At 42.2% G+C, this 19,242-nt stretch overlaps 1 protein-coding gene across 2 annotated transcripts in view; it reads left to right on the plus strand.

The window, feature by feature from the left end:
• The window catches only part of DAPK1 (death associated protein kinase 1), a 90,379-nt gene that overhangs the window by 36,085 nt on the left and 35,052 nt on the right, over nt 1-19,242 (plus strand). For both annotated transcript variants that reach the window (XM_075527051.1, XM_075527053.1), the window contains exons 2-3: nt 2,609-2,830; nt 17,758-17,896. In XM_075527051.1, the coding sequence (XP_075383166.1) occupies nt 2,609-2,830; nt 17,758-17,896 (361 nt within the window). The remainder of the gene's footprint in view (nt 1-2,608; nt 2,831-17,757; nt 17,897-19,242) is intronic.

Raw genomic sequence — 19,242 nt, forward strand, 5'->3', positions numbered from 1 at the left:
ACTTTTATAATTAAATGTTCTTGGATATCAAAAATTACTGTATGTCCTTGTACTTCAGAGTTACTTTTCAGTCCCAGCCTCTCCAGAGGTGATGTTGGCAGTAATTTTGGTTTTTAGTCTTTTGGGTTTTGTTGTTGTTGGGTTTGGTTTGCGTTGTGGGGGGGTTTTTTGGGTTTTTTTTTTTTCATTTTGTTTTGTTGTTTGTTTTTTTTTTTTAAATGAAGCAGTAGCTTTTGCCAAACTTAAAAGGTGAGCATCGATAAGAAAGTGGTTAGCCACGTAGCATTCAAGCCTATGGATGAATTATAAGCAGAAATATTTTTCTTCCTCTATCAGGCAGTTTAGGCTTCTAGCCCAAAAGCCAGCCAGGTGGCCAAAAGGCAAGCAATGGCTTTTTACTTCCTTCTGGTCCGTGAGCTTGAGTAGCTGTTCAGAGTTGTGGTGATGCCTACATCTGTCTACTGCCTGACTTTGCACTTCCTCTGGAACTGTGAACTTTCTGAAAAGCTGATTGCTTTTTAAATAAAACTGACTATCTCTGTGGAGATGTGCATGTTGTGGGGGAGAGAGTGAGAGAATTGCTGCTTTTCCTCCCCTCGTAAGCAGGGTCCAGAAAACTCTGGTTGCATTTCTCTGCAGCAGTGTGAATACCTGAGTACGTGCTCCACTCTGGCTGGCTGTCCCACTGTGCAAAATTGCTCAGACATTGGAGATCAAACCCAGAGCAGCTGTTGGAGGAAGAGTTGTTGTGGAGCTGATCTGAAGCAAGCAGAGAGGGTTGAGGTACCTTAGGGTACTTTGTCTAGCCCTCTGCTGCCAGTTTAGGATGACACAGATCTTCCAGAGATCCTGTGCCTTATCTGCTGGTCCCATATGAATGTCTTAGGTGTCCAAGAGCATCTCAGATAGCCCTAGCTGACCAAGTCTAGGCAAGTGAAGCAGGTCTTCCAGCCTGCATGTAATGGGGAAGAGGATATGGTGCAGTCTAAATCACTGCTCTGACCACTGCGGTTTGTAATAATAACATGTTGGGCCTTCTCTGGTGAACCTGGCCCTTGACAACTTTGTCCAGATTTGGGGGAGGGGGGAGGAGTTTAAGGCAAGGATTTTTTTCATGCAACATAAAAGTTATCTCACTAGTTCATAAACTGATTTCATGAAATAATTAAGAATGACACTTGAATGGTGATCGTAACATTGAAATACAACCAAACCTCAACACTTAAAACTGTTGACTGCTTCTCGCAGAGTTTACTTCTCACTGCCTGTGGCTCCATTCAGAGGCTTCCCAGCTGGTGGTGGCTACTCTAGAGTCCCTTTCTAGGAGTTCATAGGAGAGGATCTGTCTCTGCCCTGTCTTCTGCAGGTGACAGTCATTTAGCCTTGCCCAACTGCATGTCCCAGTTCAAGACAATTTGATACTCAGGGTACTGTATGGAGTCAGCATAGTAATGGTGGTAGTGGTGACCCAGCAGCATAAAACATTCTCAGCTGATCAGCCCTCTACATTCAAAAATCATGAGTGTGATTTTTCCCTTACAGCACTTTCTGTCTTCGTTTATTGTATAACACTGTTGCTGATGAGTTACCATCTTCTATTGTCTATCTGTCATGCATTCCTTGATTGTTTAATTACTTTGTCAGCGTATTTGGCACATGTTCATTCTCCAATAATAATAATCAGTATTGTGCATTGAGTTCATGCATGAGATGTATAGCTTTGAGTGATTCCCACTTGGCACTTTATCATTATGTGATGCCCTTTTTGTGGGTGATGCATCTTCCTAGAGATCTCCCTGTATTAATTAACCACTAATACAGGTTAGCTCCTCTTCCAGGTGCTGGGTGAAATTGTACATGCCTACATGTTACATCGCTGTGTAGGTAGTCAAGCCTACTAGGCTTAGCTTTAATTTAACCGCAGTTCTAAGTCTACTTTAGGGGACACCGCTTCTTTAGTTAACAGCGTAGGCTAACTTCAGAACATTTTCTCATTGGTACATTCTGTAATTCTGCAAATTCTTTGTACAGTGAAATAAACCAAAACCAGAATTGCTAGAGAATCCTCAGCAAGAGATTAAGAAAACCTAAAAGGAAAACTCAGTATTAGAAATCCTGTTCTTGCTTTAACTCAGCATTAAGATTCCTGGAGATTTCTGATCTGAATCCGTGTGTACATCTAGCAGTAGCAGGCTTATACATCACTGATAACATGCTGGAGTCAGCAGCTTCCTGGAGTTTCTTCTGGTTTGCAACACAATCACAAGTTTTTGTTCCTCAGTGCCTCGGTACTTTTCTCACCTTCAAACTCTTCCTACTTAATAAGATGATACAATAACTGTGATGATGTTGTCTTGATATTACTGTATTTAGTCTGTGCTTTTGAAACTAAAAACCAAAGCAGTGTTCTGAAACCCAGTATTGTTTTAAAAACTTTTAAAAAAACAAGGATAGAATACAGTGAACATTGACAGATCATATAGATTGGAAGAAACTAAGGACTGTTTCTCTTGCAGAACAACAAAAAAATTATCCTTAACTCTAAACATCCTTGAACCAAACACTCATCTTCATTCTCCCCCCCCCCCCTTTTTTTTTTTTTTTTTAGTGGGCAGTTTGCTGTAGTGAAAAAATGCCGTGAGAAAAGCACTGGTCAGCAGTTTGCAGCAAAATTCATCAAGAAACGGAGAACGAAATCCAGCCGGCGTGGAGTGAGCCGGGAAGATATCGAGCGAGAAGTCGGCATACTAAAAGAGATTCGACATCCTAATGTGATCACACTGCATGATGTTTATGAGAACAAAACAGATGTCATTCTTATTCTGGAACTGTAAGTAGCTCTAGAGATCTGGGGAGGAGTAACAGAATATTTTTTTGCTTGCTTGTTTTAAAAAAAGAGACACTTTCTCTGAGAATCACAGTGATTTAATGGATGTTCCTTGCCACCCCAAAAGGACATAAATAATAGCCTGAGAATGCTTTATTTTTAAGTCAGAGTTGTAGCTTCTTGATTTTTACGCATATTTTTCACTGTAAACGTACTACAAAGGTTAAAAAAAAAAATCCAGCATATTTAGGATTTTTTTCTGCTTGTTACTTTAATCACTGTTGATGTTATGGATCCAGAAGAATAGCCTGGAGCTAAATGAACTGATTTGAAGATAAGAGCAGAGGGAAATAGAGATTCTAAGTGGAGGTTAGTTTAGCAAATTTTACTGTGTTTTATGTTGGTGTAAAGTAAAGTAGCATCACTGAATGCTTTCTCTATTTTTTAACCCACATAACAGAGAACAGAATTTTCCCAGTTCTGTCCTGTTGAAATGTAAACTGAACTTTCATATCCTTGTTTTAGTTCCCATTTTTCATCCAAGGTTATTGTTAATGGATTGAGGTAAACATGTCGCCAGAGAATACTTCTCCATTGTTTCAAGTCTGGCTTCAAGTTCCTCAAAAATTGCAAGTTTAGAAGTTAAGCATTACTCACCCATTACAGTTTGGCAGTGTCTGCTGGTGGGACGTGCATGTCTTTACATAGTTTGCATGCCTGACACAGCGTTACTGCCATACTTGCTCTGTATCAGTTAAATGTGCTTTAGAATAAGTATTCCGTGCAAGCAAATTATTTGGTACCAGAATCTTGAGCAGCACTTGTGTCTTTTCCTTGGCTGTTTGTGTGATTTTTCTTATGTAGGTTATGTCTTCCTGTTTACCAGCTCTGGCAAATGATATTTCTATTTACCTTATAAGGATACTTCAGCGTTGCACGCTTTCACGATTTACAAGTATAGATTTAAAAAGAAAACTGGGAAGTAGCTTTTGGAATTTCATCTTTTCTGTGGTATATACATGCATGATACTGCTTTGTTATGTTAGAACATTCTTTTACACTTCTAGTCCAGCGTGTGATGGTTTACTGTAATACTTGCTGTAGTCTGGGTTGTTTTTTCAGTTCCAGAAGTATACGCTTGCATTAGTTTGTCAACTTTGGATAATTTAAGCAAGTATTTTTTTAAAAAAGCTAAATTGCCATCCTGTATGAAGTAAAACTTCCTTATATTCCTGTCAGAATATCTACTACTCCTGGTTTTTGTTCAGAACTCTTTAAATGTATCGTGAATACACAGCAAAATTAGTGATGCTTTTTCCTCTCTCCACTTGATACTAGGTCTCACATTCTTCTGTCCATAACCTTACTGTCTGTGTATCGCTGCTTCTGCAGTGCTTGCTTTCTGCTCTGTAATTGGTCCAGATGAAATCAGGCCAGTGTCTGGACTTGAAAGCTGTGAGGAAGACTCAGTAATCATGGGCAGTGGTAGGAGGAATGGGGCTGTTCTGCCTCCCCCCACCCCCCCCACATGGGGTAGGAGCTCTTTTGGCAGCAAGGCTGCTGTGTCTGTCTGTGTGTACCCGCTAATGTTCATTGAATGGAAGCACATATTCCTTCTGACAATGTGTGTTAATATTTTGTAAGCTTGATAGTGTGAAGCTCAGCAAGCTATTTGCATTGCAGTTTAGCTAATTGTTTTGCCTAGTTAACAATCCCCATATAGTTTCAGATGGAGACTTTTTTTTTTTCCCACTTTTCCAAACTCCTGTGTGGTTCTTTCAAGTTGAAGAAGTGCTAGGTGGGGTATCACAAAGGTAATGCATTTATTAAGTTAGAGGGTCGAAGAGGAAAAGGTGACGTATTAGTGATCCCTTTGTAAACTGAGTACACTAATTGCTGTAAAGTTTTGTAATTCTCAAAATCACTCTGATATTCTATAAAGCTATTGAAAAGTCAAAAGATTGTCATTTTAGTGTCATGCTTAGACACTTAAATATGTAATCTCTTTCTTCTAATGTTCTAATATTCACATTTTGCTTAGGGACCTACTCACCCGACTTTCTTTGTTCTTACAGAACAATTTCAAACAAACAGAAATAAAGCCGAAAGCTCATAAAGTAACCTGTTTTGCTGTCCTCAGAATCTATGCTAAGTGACCATTTTCCTGTTTGATTAGAACATGGTATTTTTCTTGGGACTTGTGTTCCTTTGACTACAACATGAGACAGTATACCACAATCAGACAGGATTTTGTGGAACTTAATTTTTCTAGAATTTAGAGAGAAACTAAAAATCAACATTCCAGCTATGTATGAGAATCACAGAATCACAGAATTGTATAGGTTGGAAAAGACCTCTAAGATCATCGAGTCCAACCATAAACCTAACACTACCAAGACCACCACTACACCATGTCCATAAGCACCTCATCTAAACGTCTTTTAAATACTTCCAGGGATGGCGACTCATCCACTTCCCTGGGCAGCCTGTTCCAATGCTTGATAACCTTTTCAGTAAAGTAAAATTTCCTAATATCCAGTCTAAACCTCCCCTGGCACAACTTGAGGCCATTTCCTCTTGTCCTATCACTTGTTACCTGGGAGAAGAGACTGACCCCCACCTCGCTACAGCCTCCTTTCAAGGTAGTTGTAGAGAGTGATAAGGTCTCCCCTCAGCCTCCTTTTCTCCAGGCTAAACAATCCCAGCTCCCTCAGCCGCTCCTCATAAGACTTGTGCTCCAGACCCTTCACCAGCTTCGTTGCCCTTCTCTGGACACGCTCCAGCACCTCAATGTCCCTCTTGTAGTGAGGGGCCCAAAACTGAACACAGCATTCGAGGTGCGGCCTCACCAGTGCCGAGTACAGGGGCACGATCACTTCCCTAGTCCTGCTGGCCACACTATTTTTGATACAAGCTGGGATGCCATTGGCTTTCTTGGCCACCTGGGCACACTGCTGGCTCATATTCAGGCGGCTGTCAACCAACACCCCCAGGTCCTTCTCTGCCAGGCAGCTTTCCAGCCACTCTTCCCCAAGCCTGTAGTGTTGCATGGGGTTGTTGTGGCCCAAGGGCAGGACCTTGCACTTGGCCTTGTTGAACCTCATACAATTGTCCTCAGCCCATCAATCCAGCCTGTCCAGCTCCCTCTGTAGAGCCTTCCTTCCCTCAAGCAGATCAATGCTCCTGCACAACTTGGTGTCATCTGCAAACTTGCTGAGGGTGCACTCGATCCCTTCATCCAGATCATTGATAAAGATATTAAACAGGACTGACCCCAACACAGAGCCCTGGGGAACACCACTTGTGACCGGCCGCCAACTGGAGTAAACTCCATTCACCACCACTCTTTGGGCCCGGCCATCCAGCCAGTTCTTAACCCAGCAAAGAGTACAACCGTCCAAGCCATGAGCAGCCAGTTTCTCCAGGAGAATGCTGTGGGAAACCGTGTCAAAGGCTTTACTGAAGTCTAGATAGACAATATCCACAGCCTTTCCCTCATCCACTAGGTGGGTCACCTTGTTGTAGAAGGAGATCAGGTTGGTCAAGCAGGACCTGCCTTTCCTGAACCCATGCTGGCTGGGCTTGATCCCTTGGTTATTCTGTACATGCCACGTGATAGCACTCAGGATGATCTGCTCCATCAGCTTCCCCGGCACCGAGGTCAGGCTGACAAGCCTGTAGTTCCCTGGGTCCTCCTTCTGGCCCTTCTTGAAGATGGGCGTCACATTAGCTAATCTCCAGTCAGCAGGGACCTCCCCAGTTAGCCAGGACTGCTGGTAAATGATGGAAAGGGGTTTGGTGAGCACATCTGCCAGTTCCTTCAGTACTCTCGGGTGGATCTCATCAGGCCCCATAGACTTGTGAGTGTCTAAGTGGTGCAGCAGGTCACTGACCATTTCCTCCTGGATCATGGGGGCTCCATTCTGGTCCCCGTCCCTATCTTCCAACTCCAGGGGCTGGGTACCCAGAGGACAATTGGCCCTGCTATTAAAGACTGAGGCAAAGAAGGCATTAAGTACCTCAGCCTTTTCCTCATCCTTGGTCACTGTGTTCCCTCCCCCGTCTACTAGGGGCTGGAGATTCTCCTTAGCTCTCCTTTTGCTGCTAATGTATTTGAAGAAGTGTTTTTTGTTGTCTTTTATGGCAGTAGCCAGATTGAGCTCTAGCTCAGCTTTGGCCTTTCTAGTTTTCTCCCTGCACAGCCTCACTACACCTTTGTAGTCCTCCTGAGTTGCCTGCCCCTTCTTCCAGAGGTCATAGACTCTGCTCTTTTTCCTGAGTTCAAGCCAGAGCTCTCCAGTCAGCCAGGCCGGTCTTCTTCCCTGCCGGCTCATCTTTCGGCACCCGGGGACAGCCCGCTCTTGTGCCTTTAGGACTTCCTCCTTGAAGAATGTCCAGCCTTCCTGGACTCCTTTGCCCTTTAGGGCTGCCTCCCAGGGGACTCTCTCGACCAGTCTCCTAAACAGGCCGAAGTCCGCCCTCCGGAAGTCTAAGGTGCCAGTTTTGCTGACCCCCCTCGCTGCTTCTCCACGTATCAAAAACTCTATCATTTTGTGATCACTCTGCCCAAGACGGCCTCCAGCCATCACATGGCTCACAAGTCTTTCTCTGTTCATGAGCAAGAGGTCCAGCGGGGCACCTTCCCTAGTTGGGTCACTCACCAGCTGTGTCAGGAAGTTATCTGCCACACGTTCTAGGAACCTCCTAGACTGTTTCTTCTCTGCTGTATTGTATTTCCAGCAGACATCCGGCAGGTTGAAGTCCCCCACAAGAACAAGGGCTAGCGATCGTGAGGCTTCTCCCAGCTGCTTGTAGAATAGTTCATCTGTCTCCTCATCCTGGTTGGGTGGTCTGTAACAGACTCCCACCACAATATCTGCCTTGTTGACCTTCCCCCTGATTCTTACCCATAGACACTCCACCCTATCATCACCATCATCGAGCTCTAAACTATCCGGACACTCCCTGACGTATAGGGCTACCCCACCGCCTGTCCTGCCTCGCCTATCCCTCCTGAAGAGTTTATAGCCATCCATCACCGCACTCCAGTTGTGCGAGTCATCCCACCACGTTTCCGTGATGGCAACCATATCGTAGTTTTCCTGATGTACAATGGTTTCCAACTCCTCCTGCTTGTTGCCCATGCTGCGTGCATTGGTGTAGAGGCACTGCAGCTGGGCTGTCATCCATGTTTCCTTCATAGAGGAACACCCCTTGTGTGCTTTGAGGCGTTTCACTGGCATTTCCCTCTTGGCTCCTATTGCCTCAGTATCCCCTAGTTCAACTCTGCTCGACTTCGGCTGTGCCCCAGCGTACCCCGCACATCTCGGAGACACAGGCCGAGTGTCCTCGCTGGCGCCCGCTCCCTCTAACCGTGGCACATCGTCCCTCAGCTTCTCTCGGGCAAGCCTGATATTACCCCCCTCCCCCTTTGAGTCTAGTTTAAAGCTCTGTCGATGAGCCCCGCAAGCTCCTGAGCGAAGATTCTCTTTCCCCTTTGAGAAAGATGAATCCCATCAGACACCAGCAAACCCAGTGCTGTGTAGGCCATCCTGTTGTCAAAAAAAACAAATCCGTGGTGATGACACCAGCCACGGAGCCATGCGTTAATAGATTGGGTGTCTCTGTTCCTTCTTGTGTCGCTGCCCACAACTGGAAGGAGAGAGGAGAAAATAACCTGTGGTCCAGAGTCCCTTACTAGCCGTCCCAAGGCCCTGAAGTCTCTTTTGATTGTCCTAGGACTTCGTGTTGCAGCTTCATAGAGAAATTAATAACGAAACAAAAACCCGAAGAAACACTGATTTTTGTATCTGTAAACAAGTGTAATAACGCAAGCAGTGATGAGGAAAATTATCTCTGGTTTCTGTTCTTGGTAGAAGCTGCTGCCCACAGACGTCAAGCCACTGCAGCTGCCCTTTTGGTGGCTGCCAGCAGACGTTAATGTGCACAGTCTCAGGGCAACAGCATCGGTTGTCTGTTTGCTATTGATTTTTACCTTCTGGTTCAGCAAGAGCTTTGCAGTATTGCATGCAGCCTCCCAAACATTTTTCTGTGTTATCAATCAGCTGTTTCTTGGGTGAGTGACTGACTGTAGAAGTTTTCACTTCATTCCCTCACAGCAAATATTACGTCAGCCAGCAAAGTATTCAAGGTGGTGATTTGTACGCAGAGATATGTGGGCAGTTCATTAATTATTGCAGTGGCAAGGTCCTCACAACACTCAATGCAAAACAGAGCTGCATATCAAAAAACTTTATCCACACAGGTGTTTGGAGGTTTTTCTCTCAACTACCTTATGTCAGGAAACTGACCTGCAAAAAAAAATTTACAAAACATTTAATTTTTGAAACTTTTAAAATCAAATGCTTCCTTAAAAGATTCAACAGTCACACACAAGCATGAGATATTCTTGAAGAGCCTTACTTTATTACAGTCTTTTGGTATATTTAGAGAAATTGGGCATATTTTCATATTTCTAGATCTTACTTAGTGGCAAGTGTCTCCTTGATTTGGAAGTAACCTTTGAAATACCTACTCTGTGGACTCTTTCATCATCTTGCAGGGAATGCTGTGCATATTACATATGAACTGGAAGATGCTGTCTCTTCCTCATCTAACTTAAAACTGTAATAGTTTTTTTTTCCTCCTGTCACACAAATAATTGAATTAGTCAGAATTTTATAGTACTTTTTTCTGTCCAGCTGCAGCAACTAGTCTCTGTTATATGTTAGCAATACTAAGCTATTTCCAGTGAGCTCTGCTGAAGCCATCATTTTATCAGACTTCACAGACTAGAAAACACAGATGCCTCTGTTGCACAGTGATAATTATTTTCTTTCCTCAAGCACATTTTGCACCTACTTGGTTCCCCTTTTGCTGGCCTGCTGGGAACCTTGGATGCATAATCTCTGTCTCTTCTATTTTGTTTTTCCTTCCACTTTATTATGTCTTCATTTAGACTGCAGACCTACAAAATATACTCGGTGTGTGGTGCTTTGTAGAGCCTTGGTTATGGTTTCTGGGTGCAACTGGAAAGAATAAATACCCTTATCCTAAATTACATAGTTCCTTAGAATGCTCAAAAGTAAAGCAGATGGTCTTGCCTTTTAAAATAGCTTGATAGCAATAGCTGACTCTTCACTAGGAAGCTATGGATGGCATTAGGTATTCATACTTTTCTCTGCAAAAAACATACCTTCATTTCTGAATTAGAAATCTTAATTTAAGACCATTAGCTCTTGTAGCATAGTTCTGAGTGATTAATATCTGGTTTTAAAATTCAGAAAAGGAGAAGAAGAAAGCTTTGAAAGTCCTAGCTCAGAAAGAGAGGAATGACATTAACTTACGAGTGATTGTGCATTAAATACCTAGTTTTATGGGGTTTTTAAAAGTTAGTTCCTGTATACTTCCTTTAAAATTTAGTCCTGTGCATCCCACTGTGTCAGAAAGACTTGCCACCTTATTGGTACCTTCATAATATTAAGCAAAACAGAACAGAGCAAGGAGAGGATGACAGATCCTTGTATAAAAATTCTGATGATGTCATGAGTTGCTCACTGAAGAGTAAATAAAAGCAAATAATGATGAACTCTTTAAATTTGCCTTCTATCTTATTGGGGAGTTAACCTAACTTGTTACATTTGTAATAGCTTGGCTTCCAGAGAAGCTTGAAGTCTGCACAGAGTTTCTTTACTTTTTAGTTGTCTTTTGATAGGAATACCTCAGAGGTTTTTGTTAATTTTACCTGTAAGTCATAAGAAAGTTTTTCTCGAGTGGCCTCATACGAAATTTTGAGAGGAGGATTGAATCTTTGGTGCTTACTGGGATGTAACAGCAGGTAAGCAAGCTCTGCACCACTAATTTGTAGATGTTGTGCCACCTTTTGACTTCAAAATCCTGAACCGTAGGCCCACAGATAGATGCACAGAGGACCTGTAGACAGGTAACAATGAAGGCTTGACAGGGCTGAAAAGAAAGGAGCTAGAGCCAGTATGATTCTGCAACGCACTGAGCACATCTCGGAAGGAGAGCACTTGGCTTCTGGGCTCTGCAGTCCTTGAGCAAAATGCATGGCACTTTTGTATGCTAAACCTGAATGCTCTTCATACATTAAATTTGAATGTCTGAGGCGGGATCAAACTACTAAGGCACTCCACTGGGCCAAAGGGTTGGTAACCATGTGCGTTTACCCAGACTCTGGGCACTGGGGGAACTTCAGTGATGAAAACCTAAATACCAGCTGTGTTTGGGTGCAGGAAAGATTCACAGGAGTGTTCAGGTCTACCTCTTAGTGGGATTTAACTGCTTAAATCTTAGTCTGGGTTTTGGTGCCTGTGTTCTTCTGGCTGGCCATTCTCAGGCCAATGCTTCTTGTTCAATGTAATTGAAGAATTTAGGCACACTAAAGAGACGATTTCATGACAGTTGGTGTCTCTAATAGAAGCTGGAGAAATGAAAATGACAAGGTGTAGTGATGCAGTAACATGCCTTGATTTTTTTTTTTCTGGCAGCTAAAGAGAAAACTAAGTACAGTGTTGTTCAACGGGTAGGTAATGTAACAAGCTAGCAGCGCTGTTCTGCTCTTTCAAAATATTTGGTATTTTGTACTTCTGAGGGGTGGGTTGGTAACTGCACAATTCATAAAGGCTGTGAAATTAAGTGGATGTAAACCACCTTAACCTTAAATAAAACAGAAGTAGCAATATTTCAGTCTAGTCTTGGGCTGACAACTTCTGTTTTGAAATAATGCAGGGAGTCATACAAGAGACATTTGACCACAGAATCCTTAGGGAAAACATTTCTTCTGCAAGTTGATGGAAGAAATTTTTGGATTAGAGAAGAATTCAGATAATTTGTCAAATTGAATCTGCTTTAGAAAATGGAATAATGGTTCTGGAATTCTTCTTTGACTTTATACATTATGTTGTTTTGAAATCTAAGCAAGGTAAATTAAACCTTGTAAGCTTCAAGTTACTACATTAAGTTTCTTCAAATAAGGGGTTCGGGCTTAGGTTTTGGGGTTTGTTTGTGGTTTTTTAACTCAATCAGAAATCCTTAGATAATCATTAATTATCATTTAGGTGCTATTACAATATGAACAATGTGATCAACATGGCATGTGACTGAGTCATTATGAGGTGACCATGTTGACTTTGAAGGTTAATTGGTTTTAAGTTCCCTGTGAAGGTTCCTATAATGACTTCCTCTGAGATCTTGTGATCAGTTCCGTTTCATAGTTAAGAAAGCCTGGCAACTTGCAAAAGCACTATCTAGAAATCCTTTTTCCACAGGTGTGATGTATTTTCTTTTCCAGAGGGAGATAACATGGGTTGCAAACACATCAGTCAGCTTTTCTTCAGGAAGGCCGGGAAATGCTTTTACCACTATTGCATTTCATAAGAAAGAATGCAGTTGACCCAAAGCTTTATTTTACTTGTATCAGTTCAGGAAAGCTAGCACCTCCACCTAGAAATACCAAGGAATCAATACATACCAGCTTTGCTTTTAGTGAAAATGTTTATACAGAGTATTTCTAAAAACGTGTGCTCCACTGCTCGGAAACAATGTAAAATGTAGTCATGTTGTGACAGTGAAAATAGATTTACTCAGCCCATATGGATTTCTGTGTTATAACATAGCCAATAATGTAACCTGTCCTTTAGAATTAAGATGCGACCTCCATCAGTCACAAATTCTTATTTTTGTTGAGCAAAACATTTGAACAACCTATTACAGCTGCAAAATTGTGATTTAGTTTAAAGGTAGAGAGAAAGGTTTTATACAAGAACATTAAAGAATTAATGCTTCAAAGGGAAACAGTATGTGAAGGTGAACATGGAGGCTTTGCAGCCGTAAAGAAATTTTGACTGTAATCAAGTTCCTCTGTTAATCTGAAGGGTTATGGGCCCATCAGTTACTTGCTGGCACTTTGGAGATCAGACTTGTGTTATGGCACAGATGAACTCAGAAAGCTGTCTGGTAATTCCTACCAGCAAACACAGAAATGGAACAGAGAGAAGCTCTGCGCTTCCAGAGGATACTAGGTACAGATACTCCAAAGTGCTCCACAGGAAGAAACACTAGTGCTTGGTGAACCTCTTGCCTCTGCTCCCTTCGGGAAGCAATCTGTATCCAGCTGGTGGCTGGCAGCAGTGTGTTAGACACTGGCTGCATGGGTCCCTCTGCAGAGCCCCAAAGGCAGGCTGGGAGTGAGCGTGCATGGCTCTGGAAACCCGCGCAATGATCTGGTTTCAGCCAGATTTCAACAAGGTGTTCATGCACCAGCAACCCTAAAGCTAACTTAGAAACAAGGCTGAGGCATTGTAATTAAGGTGGAACCAGTGTACTTCTTGGGAGGAGCTGATATTCAAAAAGATCAGTCATCTGATGTATGGACTTGTCTGCCCCTTCTCCTTTAGATTAAGACTGCTTCTGTGCATGAGATGGGGTATGCACAGGTACATTGGTGGAATGGGACTTTCTGCTTGGCTTGTGGCTCCACCTCTGAAGGTGACCATGGAATAGTAAAATGTGCGGGGTTTATTTACCATGGGACTGTTATCCTGACTGAGGCACAGGGCTAGACTTGAAAACCCAACAGCATTTTGGGAGATTTGTGAAGACTGCAATAGCTTAAGTAGCCGGTATCTTTACTGGCTTGTTCTAACCCATTTCTTGATCTGTGATCTCTGGAAGTCCAGTCAAGATCATCTAGTGATTCTAGGTAAGTAGTCTGGTTATGAAATCTGTGAAAGCAGACTCTGCTGATAGACCTGGGGGCACTATAATCCAGTGAATTAATTGTGGAAGTGAAACTTGTGAAGATTGTTGAGTGTGGACCTGTATTAACCCTCTATGACTTGCAGCGATACCATGGTTTTCTGTATACCTGTGGTGGTACAGCTTAATATCAGACCTGCCAGAGGCAGCATGAAGGTAGGGAATAAGCAGTCTTCTGACAAGCGTGAAGAGGAAGCTAAGAAACACAGCCTGCGTTACTGAGCTCCCGTGGGGACAGGGGTTGGAGCTGTTCACATACAGGAAGGGCCCCTGGAGGCCGCCTGAAGCAGAGGGACCTTTCCAGGAAGCTGGGCTTTTCTGGGCTTCCAGGTCGTCTTGCCTGTGCTAGTTTAACTTTTACTCATTGTTGCTATAAAACCCCGTTTCTCTCATGCCTTATGTCCCTGCCAGTAAAAGTAAGCAGCAGGAGAAGCTGGCTGGGCACTGTGCTTGCCAGCGATGGCAGCGCCCAAAGGCAGAACATGGGGTACTGACCTCACCCCCCACAGCTGGGGAGTTACCAACGGGAGAGGTTGCAATGGCCGGTTCTCTGAGGTGGGCCCTTGCAAGATCTCACCTTAGGCATTAAGGGTGAGGTGCATAACACGGAAGGGGCACACTAAAATCCTGCAGACCAGAGGTACAGCTGCTTCTGGAACAAAGCTATGAGTGTGTTACATCCAATCCCTCCTCACTCACCTACTCCGTGAGTAAGGGCTGCCATGTCACTTAGAGTGACAGTACTTAAGCATCACAGCACTTTGGAAAAACCTACCACTTTTGCTAATTAACTTCCAATTGGGGGGGGGGAGATTGTAAATTTTTTTTAACCTGGTAGCTTCTCTGGACCTCAGTTTCAAGACTTGCAAGCACTATGTATATTACCTGTGAAATGCAGGTAACATTTTATTTCGCACTATTATAAGGCTGTCGTGGTTTAACCGCAGCTGGCAACTAAGCCCCATGGAGCTGCTCGCTCACTCCCCCCTGGTGGGATGGGGGAGAGAATCGGAAGGGTAAAAGTGAGAAAACTCGTGGGTTGAGATAAAGACAGTTTAATAGGGAAAGCAAAAGCCACGCACACAAGCAAAGCAAAACAAGGAATCCATTCACTACTTCCCATGGGCAGGCAGGTGCTCAGCCATCTCCAGGAAAGTAGGGCTCCAGCACGCGTTAACGGTGACTTGGGAAGACAAACGCCATCACTCCGAACGTCCCCCCCCTTCCTTCTTCTTCCCCCAGCTTGACATGCTGAGCATGATGCCATATGGTATGGGATATCCCTTTGGTCAGTTGGGGTCAGCTGTCCCGGCTGTGTCCCCTCCCAGCTCCTTGTGCACCCCCAGCCCACTCGCTGGTGGGGTGGGGTGAGAAGCAGAAAAGGCCTTGACTGTGTGTAAGCACTGCTCAGCAACAACTGAAACATCCCTGTATTATCAACACTGTTTTCAGCACAAATCCAGAACATAGCCCCATACTAGCTACTGTGAAGAAAATTAACTCTGTCCCAGCCAAAACCAGCACAAAAGCCTATGGTATAATCATAAAAGAAATGTCACTACAACTAACCTGTGGCAGAGACAGGAGGATAGTACTCAGCAGTGCTAGAGAAGAGCTATATGCGATCTCATGCCATTAGCTATTCACAAATGTGGTATCTTTGAGATGCATAAAAACACACATACATCAAACTTGTAATTTCATGTAGTCTAAACTTTCAGGATATGAAATTGCACAAAATGGAATTATTGTGGATAAGAAGCAGCTGAAGATGAAGAGGCTCTTTGCATTTTATACAAATACAGTTGTGTTTCTTTGTTAGGTATCTTGAAAATAAGTAAACCTTGGGAATTAAATCTTTTGGATCTAAAAGGAACGTGTATAACCAATGCTGCTGTTCATAGATGACTAGTAGGTTTCACAGAGACTGTGTATCTTTAAAATGCCAACAGGAATAAGAGCAAACTGTAACAGCCATAAAACATACCCATACCCGTGTGACACTGTCATAGTCTGTTTTAGACTGCAGAGTGGGCAGCACAGTGTTGCACGTTGGCATTGCTGAAAACGCATGCCCTGAGTGCTTCTGCTGCATTTGTGACAGCTGATGCATGCTTTAAGCATGAGCAGGCCCTTTCACTGTTTCACAGGGCGGGCGATCCACATGAAAAGCAGACTGGATAACTCTGTATTTGGGTGCAGTCTTTCAGCCTCTTCCTCAGCTGAAGGTCCGGCTCCGCTGGCTCACTGAACTGTGTGATGGTTAGCCCGGTGCCAAACTATGCTGAGTGTGTAAAGGTGCTGGGTTGCGCTGTGGCTGCTGCCATGCCTGCCCACAGCTGGGGAAGTAGCCGCAGTGAGTCTGCCTGCTCCGCGTGGCACGGCTGGGCTCCACTTAACAGCCTCCCAGCAACTGCAGCAAACATCCACCTGGAAACATGTGGAAACAAATTCCATGTGATGTGTAAGTCCCTTAGCCCAGTAGCTGGAAATGAAGACAAATGCCAGCGCTGTGTTACCATCCAGGTTCTTGTTCATCACAAAGTGCTGCAGAGGTACAGACCTTAGCTGGAAAACCTTTTGCAATTTTTTCAGTCAGAAGCGAAGAATGAGAGAATATGCATGTGTATCCATTTGTAAGATGTTTCTGACCAGCTTCTGTAAAATAATGAACGCTGTTTAATCTTTAGGAATTTAATTTTAATGTCTCTACAACAGAAAAAAAAAAGATTATTAAAATGACCTCTCTTCCTTCCAGTCTATAATTCTTATATTTAATGGCACTTTGTTTCAATAATTGCTTTCATGCAGAAAATAGTACAACACAAATAATAACCAAAACAATACTCTCATTATCGTTTAGGCAGCTCAGTGAAAGCTCCAAGAACTCATTAAAATACACTTTTCATGCAATTTGCATTGCAATAATGCAGATTAAGTCTCTTGAAAAGTAGACATGATAAAGAAGTCAAATGTATTTCCAGAAATTTGCCCAGACTGTTTAGCTATTGTTATATGTTAATCCCATTATTTTTCATAATCAAAACTTTAAATCGTGAACAGATTATTTTTTTCCCTACAGAAAGGCAACATAAATTAGGATTTACTTTCTGAATTTTTTTTAATACCAATACAATGCAAAATACAGGGGATAATATGACCATCTCTGTGGTCTCTAAGACATTTCTAGGTAGTAATACTGCTTTTATGAACAGGAGAAACAGTTTGCCACAGTGGACAGTCATCTCCCTGTATGCCCTTAAACTGAAGGGAGATTGGTTGGTTTTTAACAATAGTTGTAGTTCATGTTTCCTATTCGCTTCAGTATCTCTTTTTCTGTTGACAATTATCATCATTCCTGCCAGACTGCTGACTGAGCTGAGAAAAGGGTCATCTTCACCTTATTCCTCTCCCTCAAATGCAAAATCTAGATGTGTTTATGTACCCTCCTCACTTCTTACCTCTCTTCTTTCTGCCTGTGCAGCTGAAACACTTGCTGGAAATAGTCTTAAGGGCAGTAGTGGCTTTTCCTTGTAGGAAAGGTGTGGTAATGTTAGAGTACAAATCCAACATATATGCTGAATGTCATACACTATTTCAAAGAATAGAATATTGTTTTCAAAGAGTTGAATTCTTTGAGGAGTTTAAAAACTGAATAGTAGGGCAGCTACCAGTAACTATTTCAAAGCAAGGTTTAAATTTTGTATTTTTCGGGGGGTGGGAGGGTAGGGGAGTGGAAATCTGATGTTTTACTGGTACTATGAGCCAATTTATGTTTTATTTTGTAGATGTGCTGTTACATTAGTATGTTTTGAGTATACTTACTTCACATTTAATTTTATTCTTTTAAATGTGCATACAGAGAGTAGGTGGGTTTTACTTCATTTAAATTTAGATATAGCCAACCATGTTTGTTTGTTTATTTAAACCTTTTTGTTTGAATATAACACTCTCTTTATTGTATTCTTTTCAGGGGGAGGAGGGGTAACTATTTTGGGTATTGAATTAAGTAATTTTCATCTTTTTTTATATTGACAACATTTAAAGCATCTGGATCCTTTTCAAGGCTGGTCAGAGAATAGCTGACCAGCCTTTGAAGGAACTCATTGGTTAAAGCAAGCTCATTAATAACTCTGCTTCTGCTCTCCAAGTGTTGCAGGTGGAGAGCTCTTCGACTTCTTAGCTGAGAAGGAATCTCTCACGGAGGAGGAAGCCACAGAATTTCTCAAACAGATACTTAATGGTGTTCAGTATCTCCACTCTCTGCAGATTGCCCACTTTGATCTTAAGGTGTGTTGAGCAGATAAAAACTTCGACAACTGTAAGCGACATCCGTTAAAAGTCCTTTGTAACACCAGCCACAAATCTGCCATTGTGCAGATCCTGGCCATAGTTTTGTTTTGCTAGTTTATGTAGACAGGGGAAAGCTCAGCCATTGAAAAGAAATTACTGAACCATAAATAGTTCCCATCTGTTTTTAATGTAAGATTCTTCATGGAAAATGGCAACTTCCGATGAAATTAAACCTTTCTGAGGAAGCAATCTTGAAATAAAAATTATTATTATGATTTTACGGAATGCGAATGGGATCTGGATTAAACAGTCTGAACAGGATGCCTTTTTTCCAACTCTTTTTTTTTTTTTTTGCTGTTTTATTCATTTCTATGTTCACATATATGTTATATAGGTACTAAATTGAAACAGTACACAGTTAAGTACAAAGATTCTTGTGGAGCAGGCAGAGCAGTTAATTTCCTCTTCTCTTTTGCTTTTAGGGCTTTTTTGTTTGTTTTTAGAAAAACTGTTGATTGCATCCTTTTGGTAATGAAAAGAGAGCTTTTGTATCTAAACTCAGTTATGGCTTTTTTAATGTTTCAATTTCAGAATGTTTTTCTCTGTAAGATTTTTTTTTTTTTTTCAGAGGTAGGCAGCTTGAACATTCCCTGAAGTCTGCTGAAGTCAGCAGCTATGTCTATAGTAGGAAAAGGAGGCTTATGCTGCTGTATTATATTGCTGTGCAGTTCTTAAAGGGTTGCTGTGTTCTGGGGATGAGGTAGGGAGGGGAATGGTTTTCAGGATAAGCATACCTTTTCCAGTCTCATCCTCATTACCTACAGTAATATATTTGGTCTTTGTATAACAATCAGCAAGAGAATAGAATTGTGAATCTAGTAAGAAATACATTTCTTACAGTATGAAATGTAGATTTTTGCCAATGTGCTTGTAATAGAGCAAAGCATCCTTACACTGGATACCAAGAATATGTGAATTAAAGTATGCAGAACAATAGAAGTATGCAATAGAAATGTAGGGAGGGAAGGAAGAAAATTATATTGGCACATGTCAGCCCCTGTAACTGAGGAATAGAGGTAAAAAAAGGGCGATGTTGAAGAGCTGTCCTTAATGACTCCTGAAGTCTTTAACAATGTGAGCAGGATGGATGTAGCTCCAGGAACTATTCAGAGCACGCCAGCTTCTGGACATGACAGGATATGGACACTAAATAGCTGGTTCTATGCTAGTTATAGTGATGGAGTGCAAAAGCAGGCTTCTTGATGATAATCTTGACATTTTATCTTTGTTCTGGTTTTGCAAATCTTTGTTGTAAAATAATCCAAAGTCCATATTTTAATATA

The sequence above is a fragment of the Mycteria americana genome, chromosome Z, assembly GCF_035582795.1.
Source record: "Mycteria americana isolate JAX WOST 10 ecotype Jacksonville Zoo and Gardens chromosome Z, USCA_MyAme_1.0, whole genome shotgun sequence".
Taxonomy (NCBI): domain Eukaryota; kingdom Metazoa; phylum Chordata; class Aves; order Ciconiiformes; family Ciconiidae; genus Mycteria; species Mycteria americana.